The 22,021-nt window shown below is 34.7% G+C and overlaps 1 protein-coding gene across 4 annotated transcripts in view; it reads right to left on the reverse strand.

Moving 5' to 3' along the window:
• LOC128983191 (scavenger receptor class B member 1-like) overlaps nucleotides 1-22,021 on the reverse strand; it is a 95,528-nt gene that overhangs the window by 68,055 nt on the left and 5,452 nt on the right. For 3 of the 4 annotated variants that reach the window (XM_054402383.1, XM_054402381.1, XM_054402380.1), the window contains exon 2: nucleotides 63-154. In XM_054402383.1, the coding sequence (XP_054258358.1) occupies nucleotides 63-154 (92 nt within the window). Of the gene's footprint in view, nucleotides 1-62; nucleotides 155-22,021 lie in introns of those variants that run through there. The other variant, XM_054402382.1, reaches the window with a different exon arrangement.

A 22,021-nucleotide genomic window follows, 5' to 3' on the forward strand; every position in this document is an offset into this window, starting at 1 on the left:
CTAATCATTCTATAATGTTTAATGTATGCTAAAATCAAGATGATTTACCCAAAAGTACTTACGTTCAGAATCGAGTCTAAATAGAGGTCTGTAAACCACATGATGATACATCCAATTGTACTGAGAATGAACACAATTGATATTGCAGTGAAACCTGCAACTCATACATCTTTATGAGTATATATCCTGGAAAATCAAACTGTTAGCATGACAGCTTAGAGACACTTGTGCTCAACATTTCAGTTTTTTTGCTAGAATGAAAAAAAGTTAAGGAAATTTCACATCCCCAAATACAATATGTATGTGTATGTAGTGATGCTTGCAAATTTGCCTTTTTTTGGGACTTTGATAATTGAAAGTACAGAATAACTGAGCGTCTTCTGAAAACAGTTTAGCCAGGCGCTAAACGGGTTGAGTCTGCACTGAAAGTCCGACAAAATTTGACTTTTGATTATTGTTGAGGACATCTAGTAGATGAAAAAAATCGATGATGGCGCATTTCTAGGGTGGTCACAACTCGGGGGGGAGGGGGGGAAGTTGCGCGGGTCATCGGTTTACGTATCCGCGTCTAACTCACAAACGGTTAATGATAGAAAGGTGGTTTACGCGTCTATCAACGCCTAAATATATTGTCCTTCAAAAAGGTTATAACAACCTTTCTTCTATCTTTATGCTTTAGGCCTCAATCAACTTTTATTGCAAAAATTAAAATTTAAAACTACTTTAAAATGAAATATCGGAAATATTACGCTTGTTTAGGGCATGTTACAAACTATTTATGGTTAGAAAAACTAACAAATAGTACAAAAACACCAAGTTTAAGGAAATATGTGCAAAAACAGAGCTACGTTTCATTACGTAAGAGTAAACGTGGAAAATTTGTAGTAGTACCGAGGCGCGCATGGACGGTACGTAGCCCACAGTCAATATAGGTTTGATGTTGTAAGTAACTATGGGAAAGCTGAATTTTTCTATGCTGTTAGACCATGTTGAGATGAGCATTTTTCCAAAAGTCCCCACTCCTACCCCTTTGTGCTTTCCTCTACCCCCCCCCCCTTTTAGATAAATTTACAGTCTCTTAGAAATTAAGCTATAACTTTAAAACGGGTAAGGATAATAACGCAATCTTTTATTAATCATTTTGCGTTACGATATTCTACAAAAAGTGTATTTACCATGGTATCCTAAATATTCATAGTTAAAAAATATCATAAACATAAAAAAATAATTTTTACAGATTAATTTATGAAACTTTTCTTTGTAGATTTTTTATATGAGGTCGCACAACAAAATGTTTGATACAAAATTTGGGGTCCATAGTTTACATTTTTAAATGATACATAGTTATTAACAGTTTGTTTGCATATAGTGGTTATAGATCGTCCAGTATATTGATTTTACAGGCTTTTTTGTGCACCGCAACAATGAAAAAAATTACGTATATTATGGTTTTTGTATTTGAATTTGCCGCTTTATATAGATTATATTAACTTTATGTAGCTCATTCAGTACATACAGACTGTAGTGGATACATATGAATGAATATCGTGCATTTGCTGCTGTACGCCAGAGCCTCATTTTATTATACAGGGTGTCTCAACTAAAGTGAACCAATAGATAACTTTTTTATTATGAGATATAGAGTTAACTTCTTATGGGACACTACCCTTTATTTTAAGATGTTTTTAGTGGTTTCGAATTTTAAAAATATGTTTGCCATTTTCCAATATGGCTGACAACTTTGTTAGTCCTATGGAATACCCTGTATTTTATGATTGTTTTAGAATGTAAACGCACAATTTTTAAACCTTTTTATTGTTGACATTTTTCTCTAAAGCTACTTGTTTAGGAGTTACATCAAAGAAGAAATGGTTTTGTGAGTACATCCTGCATCCTGTAGCTCATAAACGAGTAAGTACAAAAATAAACAAGTTTTCAAATCACATCTACATAAAAAAAACCATAAAATAAATTGTTCCAATATCAAAGTAAGCTACCATTTTTGAAAATGGTGGCCACTTTTAAAACAACAAAATCAGTATTTTTTAATGTATTTTATATTTTTTTTTTTTTTAACGAGGACTTATATGTGACTTATTTATTCTTTGCACTTTCTCTCTCAACTTACTCGTTTATGAGCTACAGGATAACGAATGTACACCACAAGCCTTTCTTTTATATATAACACGCTGTAACTCCTAAATGGGGTAGGTTTAGAGAAAAAATGTCACAAATAAAAAAATAGCTTTTAAATTCTAAAAGAATACTAAAATACAGTGTATTCCATAAGAAATAACAAAGTTGTTGGCCATATTGGAAAATGGTGGATATATTTTTTTATTCGTAACCATTCCTAAAAAATTTTTTACAAATAAAGGGGGTCGTCTAATAAAAAGTTAACTCTATATGGAAAATAAAATTTATGTATGTTCACTATGTAATCTCAACCGGGATGAAACGTGTACCCTTTTATAGCAGAATGTCCAATTTAAAAAAAGATACGTTAATTTTGGTCTAACAAGTTATATTTAAATGAATATGAGTTTTTTTGAATTTTTAAATGGCAAAGATTGGCGGGCACTTGGAAATTATCTTAAAGAGGCGTGGAGTAAAGGGTGGGTGGGAATTGATAATGGAGTATAATTAATTATTAAATTTAAGAATTGATATAACAATACAAAAATGGGAAAAATCTATGTAATTTAAAAAAAATTAAAAATATTGTTTGTTAAGTATCTATCAAAGTAAATTATAAAAGTAACAGGTTTGTTTAATGAATTATTAACTGTTTGTAGGAAAAATTCAGATTCTCAGTAGGCTACATTTTTTTATTATTCATTCAATTGTTATCTGATCTTTATTAGTATGTAGTGCTATTTTAGTTGAAATCAGTTTATTTTATGAATAATTGTATGTGATTCATGGATTTTTTTAAACTGTTTTAAAATATTTTAATATCAGTGTGTCTAACACAAAACAGACGGTCTTTGACCATTGTTCTTTGCATTTAAATAAAAAACACTGTATTGATATTTTATTACAATGAACACATTTTCTTCTCCTTCTTCTTCAGAAATCTATAATAATTCTTTTTAAATATATATTTATCTAAAAATTCTTTTTGTAGATTATCGTAACGCAAAATGATTAATAAAAGATTGCGTTATTATCCTTACCCGTTTTAAAGTTATAGCTTAATTGCTAAGAGGCTGTAAATTTATCTAAAAAGGGGGGTTAGAGGAAAGCACAAGGGGGGAGGAGTGTTGACTTTCGGGAAAATGATCATCTCAACATGGTCTAACAGCATAGAAAAATTCAGCTTTCCCATCTATTATATTATTAAATGTGATACAATCAAATTTTGTGTAAACGGTTAAGGTCATTTACCAAATAAAAATGTAGGCATATGGCACATCAAAATGAAGCTTAGAGTGTGTAGATTTGCCGAAAAGTATTGATATAGACGAATTTCCTAAGGGCTCTGCCCCACAGGCTGATTTCCAAAGGGCTACGCCTGCCTGGTATGCTTCCAATGTTTAAATGATTTAATTTAATTTATTTAATGAAACAGCTGGTCAGTACAATGAACTGGTGTTTGTTTATTTACTGGAATAAGATGATGTTGTAGATTAAGGAGGGTTATGTTTGGTTTTAAAGTGATGTTGTATACGTTTTGTAAAGTATTGCTCAAAGTTTCATTTTTTAATTCATATAGTAAGTAGATACATGTGAAGAGGTTTGACTAAAATTGAAGAATTATGGTATAACATGTCATTCATGAAGCATCAATATGAAGTAATTGATTCTATTGCTACACTAAGGTATGTTGTCATATTCTTATGGATCTATTAACATCAAAAGTAGGGATTTGAAAGTAAGTGGGTTTATAAATTTAAATCAGTTTATATTTTCAAACTAAACCATAGAGTTGCTGTATTTTAAAACACACATCAGCACTTTAATAGCTCTCTTGCTCTCTAGGTCACATTTTCTTCCCGTTGCAAAGCACGGGTATAGCAGCTTGTAGTTACTAAAACCATCAAACCTATATTGACTGTGGGCTACGTACCATCCATGCGCGCCTCGATACTACTACGAATTTTCCACATTTACTCAAATCAAATCAAATCAAATCAAATTATCTTTATTTTGCACAGAAAATAACTGTATAATAGCGTCACAAGAATACATAATAAAACTAAATTATAAATGCTGTTAGAACTAAAACGTATATAGTTGTTACTCTTACTGTTGTTATTTCAGTTACTCTTACTGAAATCAACGTAGCTCTGTTGTTTTTGCACAGATTTCTTTAAACTTGGTGCTGTTGTACTACTTGTTAGTTTTTATAACCATAAATAGTTTGTAACATGCCCTAAACAAGCGCAATATTTCCAATATTTCATTTTAAAGTATTTTTAAATTTTATTTTTTGCAATAAATGTTGATTAGCGCCTAAAGTATAAGAGATAGAAGAAAGGTTGTAATAACCTTTTTGAAGGACAATATATTTAGGCTTTGATAGACACGTAAACCACCTTTCTATCATTAACCGTTTGTGAGTTAGACGCGGATACGTAAACCGATGACCCGCGCAACTTCCCCCCCTCCCCCCCGAGTTGTGACCACCCTAGAAATTCGACATCATCGATTTTTTTTATCTACTAGATGTCCCCAACAATAATCAAACGTCAAATTTTGTCGGACTTTCAGTGCAGACTCAACCCGTTTGGCGCCCGGCCTAGTTATTTTGCGAGAATGGTAAAAATACCACTAAGTATAGAGAGAGTCAATTGTAAATAATTGTCTGGCAACCAATTATTTTGTGCTTTTGCATTTCTAAATCTTGATCTAAAAAAGAAAAAAAAGAACTTCTCTAATAAAAATATTGTCTCATAAATTAAAGGCTTAACAGATGTATACATTTTCAATCTAATACTTCAATGTACAAATTGTGTAAAAAAAGATCAGACCCATAATGGCAAACCTAAGTTAATTTATTAAGTACCTAGGAAATCTTTTGAAATAAAATGAATAGTGTGACGTAAAACTGAAGATAGACTTTGGTCAATAGGTCAAGTTAACACTGTTGTTGATGTATTCGTGTTTGGTGTGTAGCAGCGTAGCAGGCATGTTATGACAATCTTAGTTTACTTATCCAGTACAGTATCACCGGAATGGTTTGGAGAATTACAAATATTATACAATGATGTAAATATAAGAGATATAATAATAGATAATAGAATAGTAATAGATAAGTTAAATAGTAACTAATAATCATCTATACTGTACCTATAATAATACCCCCGCCGCAGCAAACCTGCCGTCTAAGCGAATTTCCATTTGCCTAAATTGATTTTCAATAAATCTATTTTTATAACATTAGGATTAACAAGTACCTAGGTTTGCTGCTACAAGGAAACTAAAAAAGTGTGTTTTTAAGTAAAATAATTATAGCTTAGTATAAAATTAATAGATCTGCCAAGTTTAATCAAAATATATCCATAAACTAGCAAATTACAACATTTTACAATATTCTCCATAAGAATAACATAGGAATTTTAAAATTTAAAATTTTTTGAGTTTTCTCCGTAACCAATAACCGTATAAAAACACTTTGATTCACTTAATTATTTGTTTTTTTAAGCTCTTTAAGAAGGTCTATAGAGAAATTGGGAAATTTTTTGTTTTGAGTGTCAAAAATGTAAAAACCAATTTTTACCCCATAAAACCCCCCGTTAAACCCCGTTCCCATGATCCAATCATGCTGGTTCGCGAACTCATTCAAGTTTATCCCACCTTACACCTTCAAACCAAATTTCATCAAAATCGGAAGAAAATTATTCAAGTTATCGTCCGGACGGACACACACATATATACAGGGTGATTGATATAAGTGTGCCAGCTTTAATTCGAAAACTATAAGAGATATCAAAAAAAGTTAAATGGTAAGTGTCATATGATGTTATAAACATAATTATGTTGTTTTGTTATTGTTGGAAATGATTGAGACTTTAGAATAAAAAGGTTAAGTCTTGTTCTTTCTTATGACTAAAGTTTTTTATCATTCTTTTCATATTAGAGTACATGGTGTCAGGTGCGTAAAATGTCCAAGAGAAGACAAAGGAAAGGTCAAGAGGATACTAATTTCAGTGTACAGTCACAAACAGTAAGTTCCAATGCAACAATCGTTCATCAGGAGTTTAGGTACCAGGGTCAGACACCGCAACCCTTTTCGTTTGTTGATTCCAAATGGGATATTTGGTTCCGGACATTTGAGAGGTATAGGTCAGCATCAAAATTGATTTTAGAGTCTGATGAAACCCAAATCAACACGTTAATTCTTACAATGGGCCCTAAAGCCGAGACTATTCTAGAAAGTTTTAACTTAGGTGGTGAAACTCTTAGTGATTATGATTTTGTTACAGCATGTTTTCACAAACATTTCGCAAAGAAAACTAACATTATATACGAGAGAGCCATGTTTAATAAACGTAATCAAAAAGAAGGCGAACCTGTAAATGAATTCATACGGTGTCTCTTTAACCTATCAAAAACTTGTAAATACAGTAATCTCCGCGAAGAGTTGATTCGTGTCAGAATTGTGGTTGGGATTTCTGATGAAAAACTGTCTCTCTGTCTCTTCAAATGGACCCAGAGTTAACCCTGGAGAGAGCCGTTGATAGAGTTAAACAATCTGAAAATGTTAAGTCTCAGCAAAATTTCTTAAGGGAGGACCAAGACAGGACAGATAGTAAGAGTACACTCTCTACTTTCGTGGTATCAAGGAAATCCAAGTATTCAACCTTGTTTGTCTGCTATCGTTGTGGTGCATCTAAACCACATGGCACAAACTTATGTCCAGCTAAAGAGGCAACCTGTTTTACGTGTAAGAAAATTGGACATTTTTCTAGTGTTTGTAAATCTAAAAAAGTACATGTGATATTTGAGGAAAAAGACTCATACGGGGGCCAAGAAAACGATGATAATGTTGTCACTAGTGTTGCTAGCAATGTTATGTTGGATTCCTTATCCAATCATAGCTTACTTACAAAACCAGATTTTGTTCCTCCTTTAGAAGTAACAATGTCAGTCAATAATGTTTCCTTGGTTTTCAAAATAGATACTGGGGCTGATATCACATGTATGAGTGAAAATTTAAAAACGTTTTCAGGAAAAGCACTTTGCAAATATTTTTCCCCTTTTTTCAAAACTTTTATTATTTTTTTTATTTCATTAATATTTGAAGTTTCATAAAATGTCCATGGTAACGCAATATCTTTGGTAGTTTTCTTTTTTAAGAGCATCTTTAGTAGAAAAACACAAAATCCTGTCACGACCATAACGGACGTTTAAATGAATATTAAAAATAGTAAATATTATTTTTATAACCATGTTCTGCTATAAACTAATTTACTTTTATGACCATTATACAATAAAAAGGTCCCTGAGCTTTTGGTATATTTGGTCTTTCTAGAAAAAAACAAAAAAAACTCAAAAAATAGAAAAAAGCCAATAAAATCTTTTTAAGTTTGTATAACTCCGAAAAAACTTACCTGAGACCCGAAAAACCGTTATGTTTGTATAGAGGTGTGCTTCTTTTGTGTATAAAACGTTGAAATATGACGATATTTTAATTTTTGAAATTTGTATGATAGAAATCATAAACATGATGGTCAGGGACAAGCGGTACGGTAGTGAATTGTCTGGAATAATCTAAATCTTTCTAAACAATCCTTCAATTATACTGTTAGTTATAATAAAACTATGTGTTTCAATTGAACTAAACTGTTCAATTTACAATTATATTAAAGTTATTGTCACGACCAAACACACTATAATCCATAAGGCTGGATTGGTCGTGAAAAAAACCGCGATGGTCGTGAAACTTTGGTCGTGAAATTACGTGTTATTTGGCTCTGTTCTGGCGGTAGCCCTGCACCTCATGTACGAGGATACAAAGTGGACTTCTAGGTTAATCTAGCAATTTAAATATCTTATAAACAAAAATTAACACCATGTCTACTTCATCGAATGACTACGTACGGTCATGGACACACCAAAATTACAAAAAACACAATCTTTCCTTTATTAATCTTGTAATTCCTCCTTTCAACTCAAAACGACCGGCACTACAATCCTGACGTACACCCCGAACTAGTTTCTAAAACCAACTGACTCCATCAACGCCAGGCTTGCCACTGTCGTGCTCCAAAGTTGAAAATTTTTCCCAAATGGTCGTGACGCCAAATCGAGGGACAGACTTATTTTGTCATGGTAGTCAGTCTGCAATGACAATAAAATTATAATATGCTCCTTTTTTGTAAGTTTAATAACCATTGATGACATAAAAATATGGCTTTATATATTTCGGCATGAATAATTAGTCTAAAAACAGCGTGAAAGTTGGAAAATGTACCATAGGGACACGGCATGGTCGTGAATTTCGAGACTTTAAAAATACGAAAAAAATACCTAGAACCTATTTAAAACCAAATAAATGTGTGTAACGTGTTGCCCCCGTCCCAAAAAATATTAAAACACATAATAATAAACTACAAATCTAGTATCTACGAAGTAAAAGGCCAGGGACATGAAAACGTACGTTTTTAAATTTTCACTCTTATACCTGTTAATCTGCTGTCAATGTTAGGTAAATCTGAAAGTGATTTACAAAACTACGAAGGAGTAGTTGAACACGCTGGTAAAGGAACTCTCTCCTGCTTAGGAACATTTAAAGGGGAATTGAGGGTAGTTGCATCTGGTAAGTTGTCCATTCAAAAGATTTATGTGTTAAAAGAGTTGAAGAACCCTTTACTTGGTAGACCAGCAATACATGCTTTAAAGTTACTCACTTTTTCCTCTGAAGTTAATCAGGTTAACGACAAAAATCTAGTAGAACAGAGGGATACGTTTGTGACGCTGTTTTCCGATGTTCCCGGAGTAATGAGTGGTGGTCCTCACCATATCAAACTTGTCCAGGATGCTAAGCCATATGCTATTTCAGCCCCTCGAAGGGTTCCTCTGCCTCTGTTTGAAAAAGTAAAAGAAGAACTCTTTAAAATGGAGAACAATGGTATTATTTCCAAAGTCGAAGAAGCTACGGAGTGGTGCGCCCCTATAGTTACGGCTCCAAAGAAGTCAGGAGCCATTCGTCTTTGTGGAGATTTCACTGAGCTCAATCGTTATATTGTAAGGGAGCGATTGCTTCTGCCGTCTACGGAAGAAATATTCTCAAGAATTTCTAACGCTCAGGTGTTCAGTAAACTTGATGCAAGGATAGGTTTCTGGCAAATATTACTGACGGAAGAATCGAAATATCTCACAACGTTTATTACGCCTTTTGGACGGTATTGCTACAACCGACTGCCTTTTGGAATATCTTCTGCACCCGAGCATTTTCAGAGGAGAGTATCAAAACTCTTAGAGGGTCTTGAGGGATGTGTCAATATGATGGACGATATCTTAGTTTGGGGAAACACAGTTGAAGAACACGATATCCGTCTAGGAAAAGTCTTGCAAGCTCTCAAAAGTGCTAATGTAACACTGAACAAAGAGAAATGTGAGTTCAGAATATCCACAATGCGATTTTTAGGGCATGAAATTAGCGACAAGGGAGTATCTATAGATCCAGACAAAATTAGATCAGTTGTGGATTTTCAGCCACCATCGAATAAGACTGATCTACAGAGGTACCTTGGAATGTTCACTTATCTCACGAAGTTCGTTCCGAACGCAGCTTCGATTGGTCAACCTCTTAGAGAGTTACTGTTGAGTGCAATTTAATATTTGCCACATGTCTGTTTTTAATGTTATACTTCAATGATGAATACCAGATGGTTAAATTGTTAAATGTGTTGTTAAAAACAATAATAGTTTTAATCTATGTCTTCTTTAGTTGGTTCAATTAAAAGTGTTGAGTTTAATAATTCAGTTTGCCCTTTTATTTTATTGAGCTAGGTATTTTAATTTAGTGTCCAGGGAAACCACATATTTACAGGTTATGGGCCCAGGGCTGTTTAAATACGGAATTTGTTAATATTTTTTTACCTGGCTAATGAAATTGAATTAATATGGCAACTGAACATGAAAAGTATCGAATACCATTGTTGGATGGAACCAATTTCAGCAATTGGAAATTTAGAATTGAAACTCTGCTGGAGGAATTAGAATTATTATCTTTTGTAAAGGAATCTTATGTTACCAAAGTTGAATTTCTGGATAAAGACACAGATGAACAACGAGAGAGGAAGGAAGCAAGGTTGTTGGAATTAGCGAAACAAGATCGAAAGTGCAAGTCGCAGATTATACAGCGTATTGCCGACAGCCATTTGGAATATGCAAAAGACAAGGCAACTGCTTTTGAACTATGGCAATCTCTCTGCAACACATTTAAAAGGAAAGGAATAGCTAGCCAACTTCTACTAAGGAAGCAGTTACTAACAATGGAGTTTGATGCGAAGAATGATGTTTTAAATCGTCACTTTCTGAAATTTGACAAAGTCATAAGAGAGTTACGTTCTACAGGAGCAACTGTCGAGGAATCTGACATTGTTTGTCATCTACTACTGACCATGCCCAAAGAATATGACGTCGTTGTCACGGCCATAGAGACTCTATCAATGAAGGACTTATCTCTAAGCTTTGTGAAGGTCAGACTGCTGGAAGAGGAGACAAAGAGGAGGGGCGTTGGAAAAATTGAATTTGATTGTACATCACCTCCTACTGCCTTCCAGTCTCAACCAGGGAAAAAGAAAATTTTTCCAGGAAATCAAGGAACTTCTGGCAACTCGTTCAATTTCACTTGTCACAGATGCGGAAAGCTTGGACACAAACGAGCTAACTGCAGAGTCAAATTACCACAGAACCCATCAAAGAAAAATAATTCTGCGAACGTGGTCGACACCAAACAGGAAGATGCCGCATTTTGTTTTGGAGCATCAAGTGAAGACTGTTCAGCAGATACCATAAATTGGATATTAGACTCTGGAGCAACAGAACATCTGGTTAACAGTAATGAGGTATGTCTCTCTAACTTTAAGAAATTAGAGCAGCCTATTAAAATCAAAGTAGCCAAGTCTGGAACTTATCTTGAAGCAAAATGTAAAGGGGAATTGTATGTCACTAGTGTTGTTGAAGGGAAGGAAATTAAAATAACAATCAAAGATGTTTTATCTGTACCTGGAATTAGTTACAATTTACTTTCAGTAAGAAAATTGGAAATGAATGGTTTTTGTGTTATCTTTCAAAATTCATGTGGCTTGATTAAGAAAGATAATCAAACTGTTGCGGTTGCAAAAAGAAACAATTCTCAGTTATATGTTAAATTGTTTGCAACAAAAAGCTTTGTCAGCTTCTTCAACTGAAACAGAAATGAAGCTGTGGCATGACAGGCTTGGTCATTTGAGCTATGGTTGTATTAAAAGTCTCAGGTCGCAGGTAGATGGGATGGAGTTGAATACTTCAACATTACCCTTAGAAAAGTGTTCAAAGTGTGTTGAAGGGAAACAATCACAATTTCCTTACAATCAGAACAGGAGACGTGCCACCAGACCTCTTGAGTTGATTCACAGTGATTTGTGTGGTCCAATCTCACCAGTTTCATTTGACGGTAAGAAATATATCATCACTTTTATTGACGACCTTACTCATTTTACGGTGGCCTATGCTCTAGAATCGAAGGCGGAAGTCACACGATACGTCAAGATGTATCATGCTTTGGCTACATCTCATTTCAATCTAAAGATTAGCAGATTTCGTTGTGACAATGGTCGTGAATACATGTCAAATGAGTTGAAGCAGTTTTTTGAGGAGCAAGGAATTCAGTATGAGTTCACAATCAGATATACTCCTCAACAGAACGGTGTCTCAGAACGAATGAACAGGACTATTGTTGAAAGGGCTCGTTGTTTAATACTTAATTGTGAATTAGGTAAGACATTTTGGTCAGAAGCTGTTCGAACTGCCGTATATCTAATCAACCGAAGTCCGACATCAGCTTTAGGAGGAAAGATCCCTGCTGCTTTATGGTACAATGAGAAGCCTAATCTTAGTAAGTTAAGAGTTTTTGGCTGTGCAGCATATTTGCTGTTACCTAAGGAATTAATATCGAGTAAATTTGACAGCAAGTGCTTGAAGTGTTACTTTACTGGATATTGTCCTAATGGTTATCGACTGTGGTGTCCTGAAGAAGGAAAAATAATCACTGGAAGAAATGTTGTGTTTTATGAGGAAAAATTTAACTTTGAGAGCACACCAATTGAAGACTGGATTCCCGATCATGTACATGAATCCAGATCGAGTAAAAAGGAAGACAAGAACAAAGAAGAGCCCAGATCATTGTCTGATGAAAATCAAAGAATTTCTATACCAGATCTTGAAGAAGAGGAAGAAGAAATTGAAGATCATGTAAGTGAAGAAGAAACAATAAGACACTCTACCAGAAAGAGGAATGTGCCAAGATACTTACAGGATTATGCAGTTCTTGCTCTGAATGCTGAATCTTTTGTCGATGATGTACCGCAAAGTTACAAGGATATTGCAGCACGTGATGATAAGGATCATTGGTATCAAGCTGTTAAGGAAGAACTTAACTCTATAAAGGAAAACAAAACTTGGACTTACACTGAACTACCACCTGGAAGGAAAGCTATCTCTGGTAAATGGGTTTTCAAATTGAAGAAAGACATGGACGGAAATATTGAACGATACAAGGCAAGACTTGTTATCAAAGGATGTTCACAGAGAAAGGGTTTTGACTATGAAGAAACATATGCTCCAGTGGTTCGTCTTGCAACAGTTAGGGTGTTGCTGGCTGTAGCAAACGAACGTGGATTAATTCTTGAACAATTAGACGTCAACAATGCTTTTCTTCATGGTGAACTGAAGGAGGAAATATATATGTCCATTCCTGAAGGAGTTGAAGGAACACCCGGCTCCGTTTGCAAATTGCAAAAGGCGCTATATGGCTTGAAACAGGCACCATTAGCATGGAATCAAGCTATTCATTCATTTCTCATTTCAGTTGGTTTCACCCAATCAGAATCCGACAAATGTCTTTACGTTATGATACAAAATGATATTGTCGTGTATCTTGTGCTCTATGTTGATGATATTCTCATGGCAGGAAATAATAGGGAGAAAATCAAGGAAATTAAAGTAAAGTTGAATGAGAAGTTTAAAATCAAGGAATTGGGAGAACCAAAAACATTTTTGGGAATCAAAATCTCCAGGAGTGAGGGGGAAATGTACTTAAGTCAGACTGCCTACCTAAAGAGTCTTCTTAAACGATTTAACATGCAAGATTGTTGCCCAGTCAAAACGCCAATGGAAGTAAAACTAGAAATCAAAGGCGGAAAAAGGACTGATAAGCCGTGCAGAGAAGTAATCGGATGCTTAATGTATGCAATGCTAGGTACAAGGCCAGATTTGAGTGCTGTAGTAAATTTCCTAAGCAGGCATCAAAGTGACCCAACAGAAGAACTCTGGAAATGTTTGAAGAGAGTCCTAAGATATATAAAAGGAACAATCGACTTAAAATTATGTTATCGAAAAAGCAAACAAGATGACATTATTCTGGCTTACGCTGATGCAAACTGGAATAAAAGTGGAGATTCAAGATCGACCTCAGGTTATCTCATACAAGTGTTTGGAAGTACTGTAAGTTGGGCAACAAAGAAGCAATCTAGTGTTGCGTTATCATCTACAGAGGCGGAATATGTAGCTTTGGCAACAGCAGCAGCCGAATTACTCTGGATGAAGTATCTGATAGAAGATTTTCAAATTTTGCTTAAGTTACCAATCCGCATCCTGGAAGATAATCAATCTTGCATACAACTTCTACAGAAGTGGGAGCATCGCCGATTGAGACATGTGAATGTTAAATACAATTTTGTGCGGGAACTTCACCAGCGGAGAATCATGTCTGCAGAATATATATGTTCGGAAAATCAGATTGCAGACATTTTTACAAAAAGTCTGCCTGCACCTCGGTTTGGCAATTTGAGAAAGATGTTAGGATTGTTTGTTTGTTAATTGTGTCAAATGTAAAATTATTAAATTGAGGAGGGGTGTTGAGTGCAATTTAATATTTGCCACATGTCTGTTTTTAATGTTATACTTCAATGATGAATACCAGATGGTTAAATTGTTAAATGTGTTGTTAAAAACAATAATAGTTTTAATCTATGTCTTCTTTAGTTGGTTCAATTAAAAGTGTTGAGTTTAATAATTCAGTTTGCCCTTTTATTTTATTGAGCTAGGTATTTTAATTTAGTGTCCAGGGAAACCACATATTTACAGTTACTTAAAAAAGATGTCGACTTCACATGGTCACCTGCTCAGGAACAAGCGTTTCAGAAGACTAAACAAGTCATTTCCAGCTCTCCGGTTTTAAAACCATTCGATGTCATTGCGTCAACTAGAGTTTCTGCTGACGCTAGCTCATTTGCCTTGGGTGGTTTGCTTGAGCAAGAACATGATGGAAAGTTCTTTCCTGTAATGTACATTTCTAGGGCGATGACAGAAACAGAGAAAAGGTATGCTCAAATTGAACGAGAAGCTTTGGCCTGTACCTGGGTGTATGAAAGACTGAAAATTTATTTGGTTGGGAAACGCTTTCTTCTTCAGACAGACCACAAACCTTTGACGACACTACTGGGGAATAAACCTATTCAAGAGCTTTCTCCTAGACTTTTACGTTTGCGTCTTCGGTTGCAGATGTTTGATTACGAGATTACTTACGTACCAGGCAAACTGTTGACTGTGCCAGATACGTTGTCCCGACAAACGAATCTAACTATTGGGGAAATCAACGATTCTTCTTCCAATGAACTAGAAGATGATGAGAAAGAACAATTGGCAAATCTTCCTTTACGAGATACATTGCATGAGCTTATAAAAACTCATCCCACAAAAGATGAAACATTCCAACTGTTAAAGAAATACATACACTCCGGTTGGGACCAGATTGATAAACGATGCAGTGCTTATGCGCAATACAAAGATAGCTTGGCTGATCATGAGGGATTGATATTGATGGGGGGCAGGATTGTTATTCCTCGCAGCCTGCAAGAATTGATTTTAGACAAGCTCCACAATGGCCACCTCGGTATTTCTAAATGCCGTGGCTTAGCAAAGGAAACAGTTTGGTGGTCAGGAATCAATAAAGATATCGAGATGAAGGTAACTGACTGCTTCATTTGCCTGCAGAATAGAAGGATTCCAACAATGCCACTCATCCCTACAGACTTCCCAACGTTACCATGGTCGGTAGTTGGTGCAGATTTATGTGTTTATAAAAGACAAAATTATCTGGTGGTCCAAGACTACTTTTCCCGTTATCTAGAAATTATTGGACCTTTAAACTCTATCAATTCAAATGTAATAGTTACTTGTTTGAAAAAATTTTCTCAAGGTTTGGTGTACCTCACCGCCTACGTTGTGACAACGGTAGCCAACTTTGTAGCGAGGTAATGAAGCAGTTCTCTGAAGAGATGGGGTTTGAAATTATCACCAGCAGCCCTAAACTGCCTCAGTCAAATGGCCTCGCTGAGTCTGCAGTGAGCACTGCTAAAAAAATCCTGTCAAAATGTAAAGATGTTGAAATTGGTCTACTTTCCTACCGAACAGCTCCTTTGGAAAATGGATATTCCCCAGCGGAATTACTCATGGGAAGGAAGATCAGAAGCACCGTCCCTATCTTGACGGAAAACCTACGTCCATCTTTGCCAGACAATGCAAAGATCCAAGCTAAGGAAAAACTCATAAGGGAGGGAATGAAGGCCAGATATGACAAGCACCACGGGGCAAGGGACCTTCTCGATCTTCATCCGGGCTGTACAGTTTGGGTACCGGATCTGAGGAGAAAATGTGTGGGGAAGGCTAAACTTCAAGAGCCCAGATCCTACCTAATTGAGCAGGACAACGGACCAACACTGCGACGAAGTAGATCCCAAATCATCCCAGTAAAATAATCGTCCGAAGGGGAGGATGTCATATGATGTTATAAACATATGTTGTTTTGTTATTGTTGGAAATGATTGAGACTTTAGAATAAAAAGGTTAAGTCTTGTTCTTTCTTTTGACTAAAGTTTTTTATCATTCTTTTCATATTAGTAAAGTAAGTGCCTTGGATTTTTTATTTAAAAAATTGTAGTCAAGTCAAAAAAACTATTTTAGCCGCCATTTTTCTAATATGGCCGCCAACTTTGATTTTTCTTATGGAACACCCTGTATTTTATGTATTTTGATGTATTCTGGTAGAAAATGTAATTTTAAGACGATTTTATTCTTGTAATTTTTTTCATAAAGCTAACCGTTTCAAAGATAATCATGGTTAAAGTTTTGAAATTTCTGCATGAGAAAGAGTTTTGATAAAGGCCTAAGCAAGCATGCCAGCTGTTTTATTCGAAAACCATTCAAAATTTCACAACTAAAACCATTATTATCTTTGAAACGGTTGGGTTTATGAAAAAATCACAAGAATAAAATCGTCTTAAAATATTATTTTCTACCAGAATACATCATAAAATACAGGGTGTTCCATAAGAAAAATCAAAGTTGGCGGCCATATTGGAAAAATGGCAGCTAAAATAATTTTTTCGACTTTGACTACAATTTTTTAATTAAAAAGTCCAAGGCACTTACCATTTAACTTTTTTTTATATCTCTTATGGTTTTCCAATAAAAAGGCTGGCACACTTATATCAATCACCCTGTATATCTATACAGGGTGTTTGTGAACTCTCTTGAAAAAATTTACAGGATTGTTCCTTGGGTTAATACAAGATTATTTTACTTATAAACATGGGTCGCCGGAGCCTCGTTTTCCGGCTATCCGTCTGTATGTGATTTTCACAAATGAATCCATAACTTTCGAATTCCTTAAGCGATTAGCTTGAAACTTGGTACGTAAGTAGTGACAAGTAAGACCAATCTTTGCATAAAGTATCAGGTTTATAAGTTGTACCAATCCAAAATGGCGGCCATTTAAAATTTTCTTTCTTAAATAACTCGAAAACCATTGATTTAAAAAAAAAATTACAAGAATAACTTTTTTAAGTAAATTTAACTACAAATCGATTGACACCTTATTTTTTAAGATTGGACAAATATCAAATGAGATATGGCAGCTTTAGTGATAAGTGACTACTAGAGGTTAGTTGCAGTGCATACCAAAGCATGCGGCTTAAGTCTGCCACAACAATGCAACAGTCTCCGTACGCTTTGCAAGTTATTTTTAAGCGATTTTAGATTATTTCAAACAATAATAAAATATTACAAAACTCTAAAAGTATCTTTTTTATAAATTATCTATCATTAGTGTGGCTAAGTTAAGTTGCACACCTTTTTACTGTCTTTAAACACAAAAAACTCAAACTTTTTTTATCAGCTGTGGTGAAGTCAATGTACATGTTTATCAACTAATCAGCTGATTTTATTGTGACTTGAAAATGTTATTATTTATTCATCACTTTTAAAGTGTACACTCAGTGTAAAAAGGTAGAGGAACTGACTTTATTAAATAAAGTCTTTCTTTGAATAAGAACTTTTAGGGTTGTGTAATATTTTATTATTGTTTGAAATAATCTAAAATCGCTTAAAAATAACTTGCAAAGCGGACGGAGACAGTTGCACTGTTGTGGCAGACTTAAGCTGCATGCTTTGGTATGCACTGCAACTAACCTCTAGTGGTCACGTATCACTAAAACCGCTATATCTCAGTTGATATTTGTCCAATCTTAAAAAATAAGGTGTCAATCGATTTGTAGTTAAATTTCCTTAAAAAAGTTATTCTTGTAAGTTTTTTGTAAAATCAATGTTATTTAATAACATTTTTAATGTTATTTAAGAGAGACAATTTTAAATGGCCGCCATTTTGGATTGGTACAACTTATAAACCTGATACTTTGTGCAAAGATTGGTCTTACTTGCCACTACTTACGTACCATGTTTCAAGTTAATCGCTTAAGGAATTTGAAAGTTATGGATTCATTTGTGAAAATCACATACAGACGGACAGCCGGAAAACGAGGCTCCGGCGACCCATGTTTATAGTGTAAAATATTCTTGTATTAACCCAAGGAACAATCCTGTGCATTTTTTCGAGAGAGTTCACAAACACCCTTATAGATAAATACACATATATAAAAATTTGAATGAATGGTGTTTTTGGCCTCAGGGACATCAAAATGAAAAAGTAAATCGGTCCCAGGCCTAAGTCATACCATGAGACCTAAGGTAATAGCTACTTCTCTATAGGGAAATTCGCTAAAATGCAAAGCCCTCACTGACTGACTCATTCGCTCATCACTAATTCTCCTACTTCCCATTTACCTAGAAGACTGATATTTGGTACACTGATTCTTTAGGTAATTCAATAGGAAAACTAAGTAGATTTATTCTGATCTGATTTTCTAGCTCCAATCTTTGGGGGCTCTGGAGTTTCCCATGTTAACCTTATGATTTTAGTGAATTTCCCATACAGGGAATAAGCTACATTATTACCATAGTACTCAAGGTAAGACCTGGACCCGGGACCGATTTCCTTTTTCATTTTTAGGTCCCTAGAGGCTAAAAACACCATCCGTTCAAATTCATATATTTATACAGGGTGTGCTGTAAGTAAACAGCCAAACTCCGGGAAATGGTTCTATGGGTCAAAATAAAGAGAAAATCAAGAATAAATTTTTTTCCAAAATCACTTCGCTAACCAGATATTTGCCATTTTGTTTTTTCACATTAACATTTTTACCTTTAAAGTTTTCTACCGATCATTATCAAACTTGGTATGTATGTTAAGGTAATAGAGACCCATGTTAGAAAAAATTAATCTTGATTCATCAAAAAATTTCAAAATGGCGGCCATTTTAATTTTTAAAATTTAAATTAATAACAAAGGGCTGATTTTATGAAAAATGACATGGTTTGAGAAAATTTGGTTCTTTTATTTATAAATTTTAAAAATTAGCATAACTAGGTAAACAATCCTACTTTGTCAATCCCCATTCTGTATCACAGCTTTTTGTTGCTGCTTGGTTCAAATTAGCTGTTGTCATAAATGCAAAAACATAATAGTGCTGTACCCTGTTGGTAAATACTATAATTTTTAGCGAATTTCCCATTATTTAGGGAATAAGCTATTACCGTAGTACTCATGGTAAGACCTGGACGCGGGACCGATTTTTTTTTCGTTTTGAGGTCCCAAGAGGCCAAAAACACCATCCATACACCATCAATACACCATCAATTTCGTGATCCGTCCAATCGGCTCCGCCCCAGTGGCTCTGGAGTTTCCCATGTTAACCTTATGAGAAATGGAATTAATGAATCTTAACAGCTGTTTCAATTAAACAAGTTGGTTCTGTTCTATGATGTTCAATAGCATTAAAGTTACAAGGATTACCAACAGGGTGCAGCACTATTATTTCTTTTACATTTATGACAACAGCTAATTTGCAACCAAAAGGTGAGTGAGCGTAGCGAACGAACTTCAACCTGGAGGCGAGTTAGCGTAGCGAACGAGCTATCCTGAAGGCAAGTGAGCGTAGCGAACGAGCTAACCTGAAGGCAAGTGAGCGCAGCGAACGAGCTCCAACCTAAAGGTGAGTGAGCGTAGCGAACGAGCTCCAACCTAAAGGTGAGTGAGCGTAGCGAACGAACTTCAACCAGGACGTGATTGAGCCATGCAAACGAGATCATCTTGAAAATTAAGAAGTTAAACAGGGCAAAGCCCGCGGGATTATAAATAGTCAAAGGCAAGACAACGTCTGCCGGGTTCAGCTAGTATAAATATATATATATGTCTGTTAGCACGATGACTCGAGCAAAAATGATCCAATTTTGATGAAATTTGGTATAAACGTGTAAACCTACATTTATTCAAACGAGTAAATGCGTATCATGCGAGTATCATGCGAACCAGCATGATCGGACTATGGGAACGGGGGTTTACGGGGGGTTTTATGGAGTAAAAATAGGTTTTTCCCATTTTTGACCCAAAAAACATAAAATTTTGCAATTTCTTTCCAAACCATTTTGTAGAGCTTAAAAAAACAAATAATTTAGTATGTTAAAGCGTTGTTATGCGCCTAATGGTTACGGAGAAAAGTAAAAAAAAATGTAAATTTAAAATTTCCATGTTATTCTTATGGAGAACAAGTAAATTACTGTTGTAGTTTGCTTGTTTATGGACATATTTTGATCAAATTTGGAAAATGCTTTTATTTCTTACTAACTATTAACATTTTACAATAAAAAAAAAAACAGTTTTACCCTCCCTGATGCAGCAAACCTAGTACTTAGTACTTTGTTAAACTAGTTCTATTTCAATAGGAAAATAAATGTTAAATTTTTAAGTAGACATTTTAATGTAAATTCAGGCAAATGGAAATTCGCTTAGTCTGCAGGTTTGTTGTGGCGGGGTTATTTAATGCTATTGAATATCATAGAAAAAAACTCGTAGTTAAAACAGCTGGCAAAATTGTTTTTGCATTTTAAAGAACATGATGAGGTTAACATGGGAATCTCCAGAGGCACTGGGGCGTAGCCCGAAAGGATCTTTGAGATAAGAGTATGTCTATACGTTAATCGGGAACGTAAGCTATCATCACACCAAATTTCTGCTCACTCCGACCAGTAGTTAATGCGTGATTGAACTTTAAACAAACACACAAACTTTCACATCCTTATATATAATACGTCAAGGGGATTTCTACGAACCACTACTCCTCCCTTATGGACGGTCCCTTATGGTTATTATGGACGAATTTTTAAAAACAATGTGTCAAAATTAAGTATTTTTTGTGTAGACGCCCCCTTTCACCAATTCCTGTAATAAAAGGCCTCGCCCTTTGCCCCACTGGCCATCAAAATCACAATGTATTTCTTATGAATAAAATTTACCAACCCAGCTGTTATGCTTCGTTCTGTTATTTAATTAAATTTGTTTATATAAAGATTTGTTTCTTGGTGCCATAGTCAATGAATTAGACTTTTACATATACTAGTTTAAACCCGTAGAAATCGACGGTTAATCTTGAGGTTTTATGTAAATTCAGCTAACTGCGTTGGATAGAGTGAAGTCATTAAAATCTTAGTTATATGAAGGGAGGATAAGCAATAATAAGTATGACGATTGTGTTCCCTAAAAAACGTGATTGATGAATTCGTTTAACACAATATTTCCTACCTTTCTTTTTATCAGCTTTAGGTTGCCCAAAAGGTTTTTTAGGAGTCTTATAATTGTTTGTTCATGAGTTTGTTTCATACCAAAGCCACTTTCACTATATGGGAGAATGAGTTCATATAATTAGTCTATCATGTTACGGAAAGAGTCAATATTTATTACTAACCACTAATTCCATCTGCTTTAGGAAAATCATTCAGATTGTATCCGGATTTATAAGTAAATCTTCATATTTTTTTGATAAAAATATCTGATTCTCCAGAAAGCAGTAACATTCTTACTTCGATCTCAGCAATTTTAAATCCTTCTCTTGCCACATCGACCCATGTATTTAATCATCCTGCTCTTACTTGATAATTCATTAACTTATGGGGTAGTTTTGGAATGAACCATAATTGTAGGAAATTTTATCACAAATCTTGAACATTTGCAGAACCAAATCCATAACCTAGTCCAGCATTGGTAACAAATTATGCAAATGCGATGAGATGTGATGACACTGTTGTGTTTCCGAATGTTTTGTATGTAGTGAGGTTTAGATGCGTTGTTCAACCTAGCTACATGTGTACATCAAAGTAAAAACTGTGTACACATTTTTTTTAAATACCTTAATTGACATTAGTTCACCTACTTTACCAAAACCATAGACTCCGTAGTTAGTCTATTCCAAAACTTGAACACAGCTCTCATCCTCAACGTACTCATCTATGACACAATTTTCAACCCGATTATCAAAAACTGTTATACCAATAAATGAATCTCAGGTGTTCTTTCTTGAATTTAAAAATAAATGGTGATTGAAAGTAGGAAAAAAAGGCAAGTGCCAACCTTACA

This window comes from Macrosteles quadrilineatus, unplaced genomic scaffold (assembly GCF_028750875.1).
Source record: "Macrosteles quadrilineatus isolate MER2022 unplaced genomic scaffold, UCM_ALF_1.0 Scaffold_1__1_contigs__length_201487025, whole genome shotgun sequence".
Taxonomy (NCBI): Eukaryota; Metazoa; Arthropoda; class Insecta; order Hemiptera; family Cicadellidae; genus Macrosteles; species Macrosteles quadrilineatus.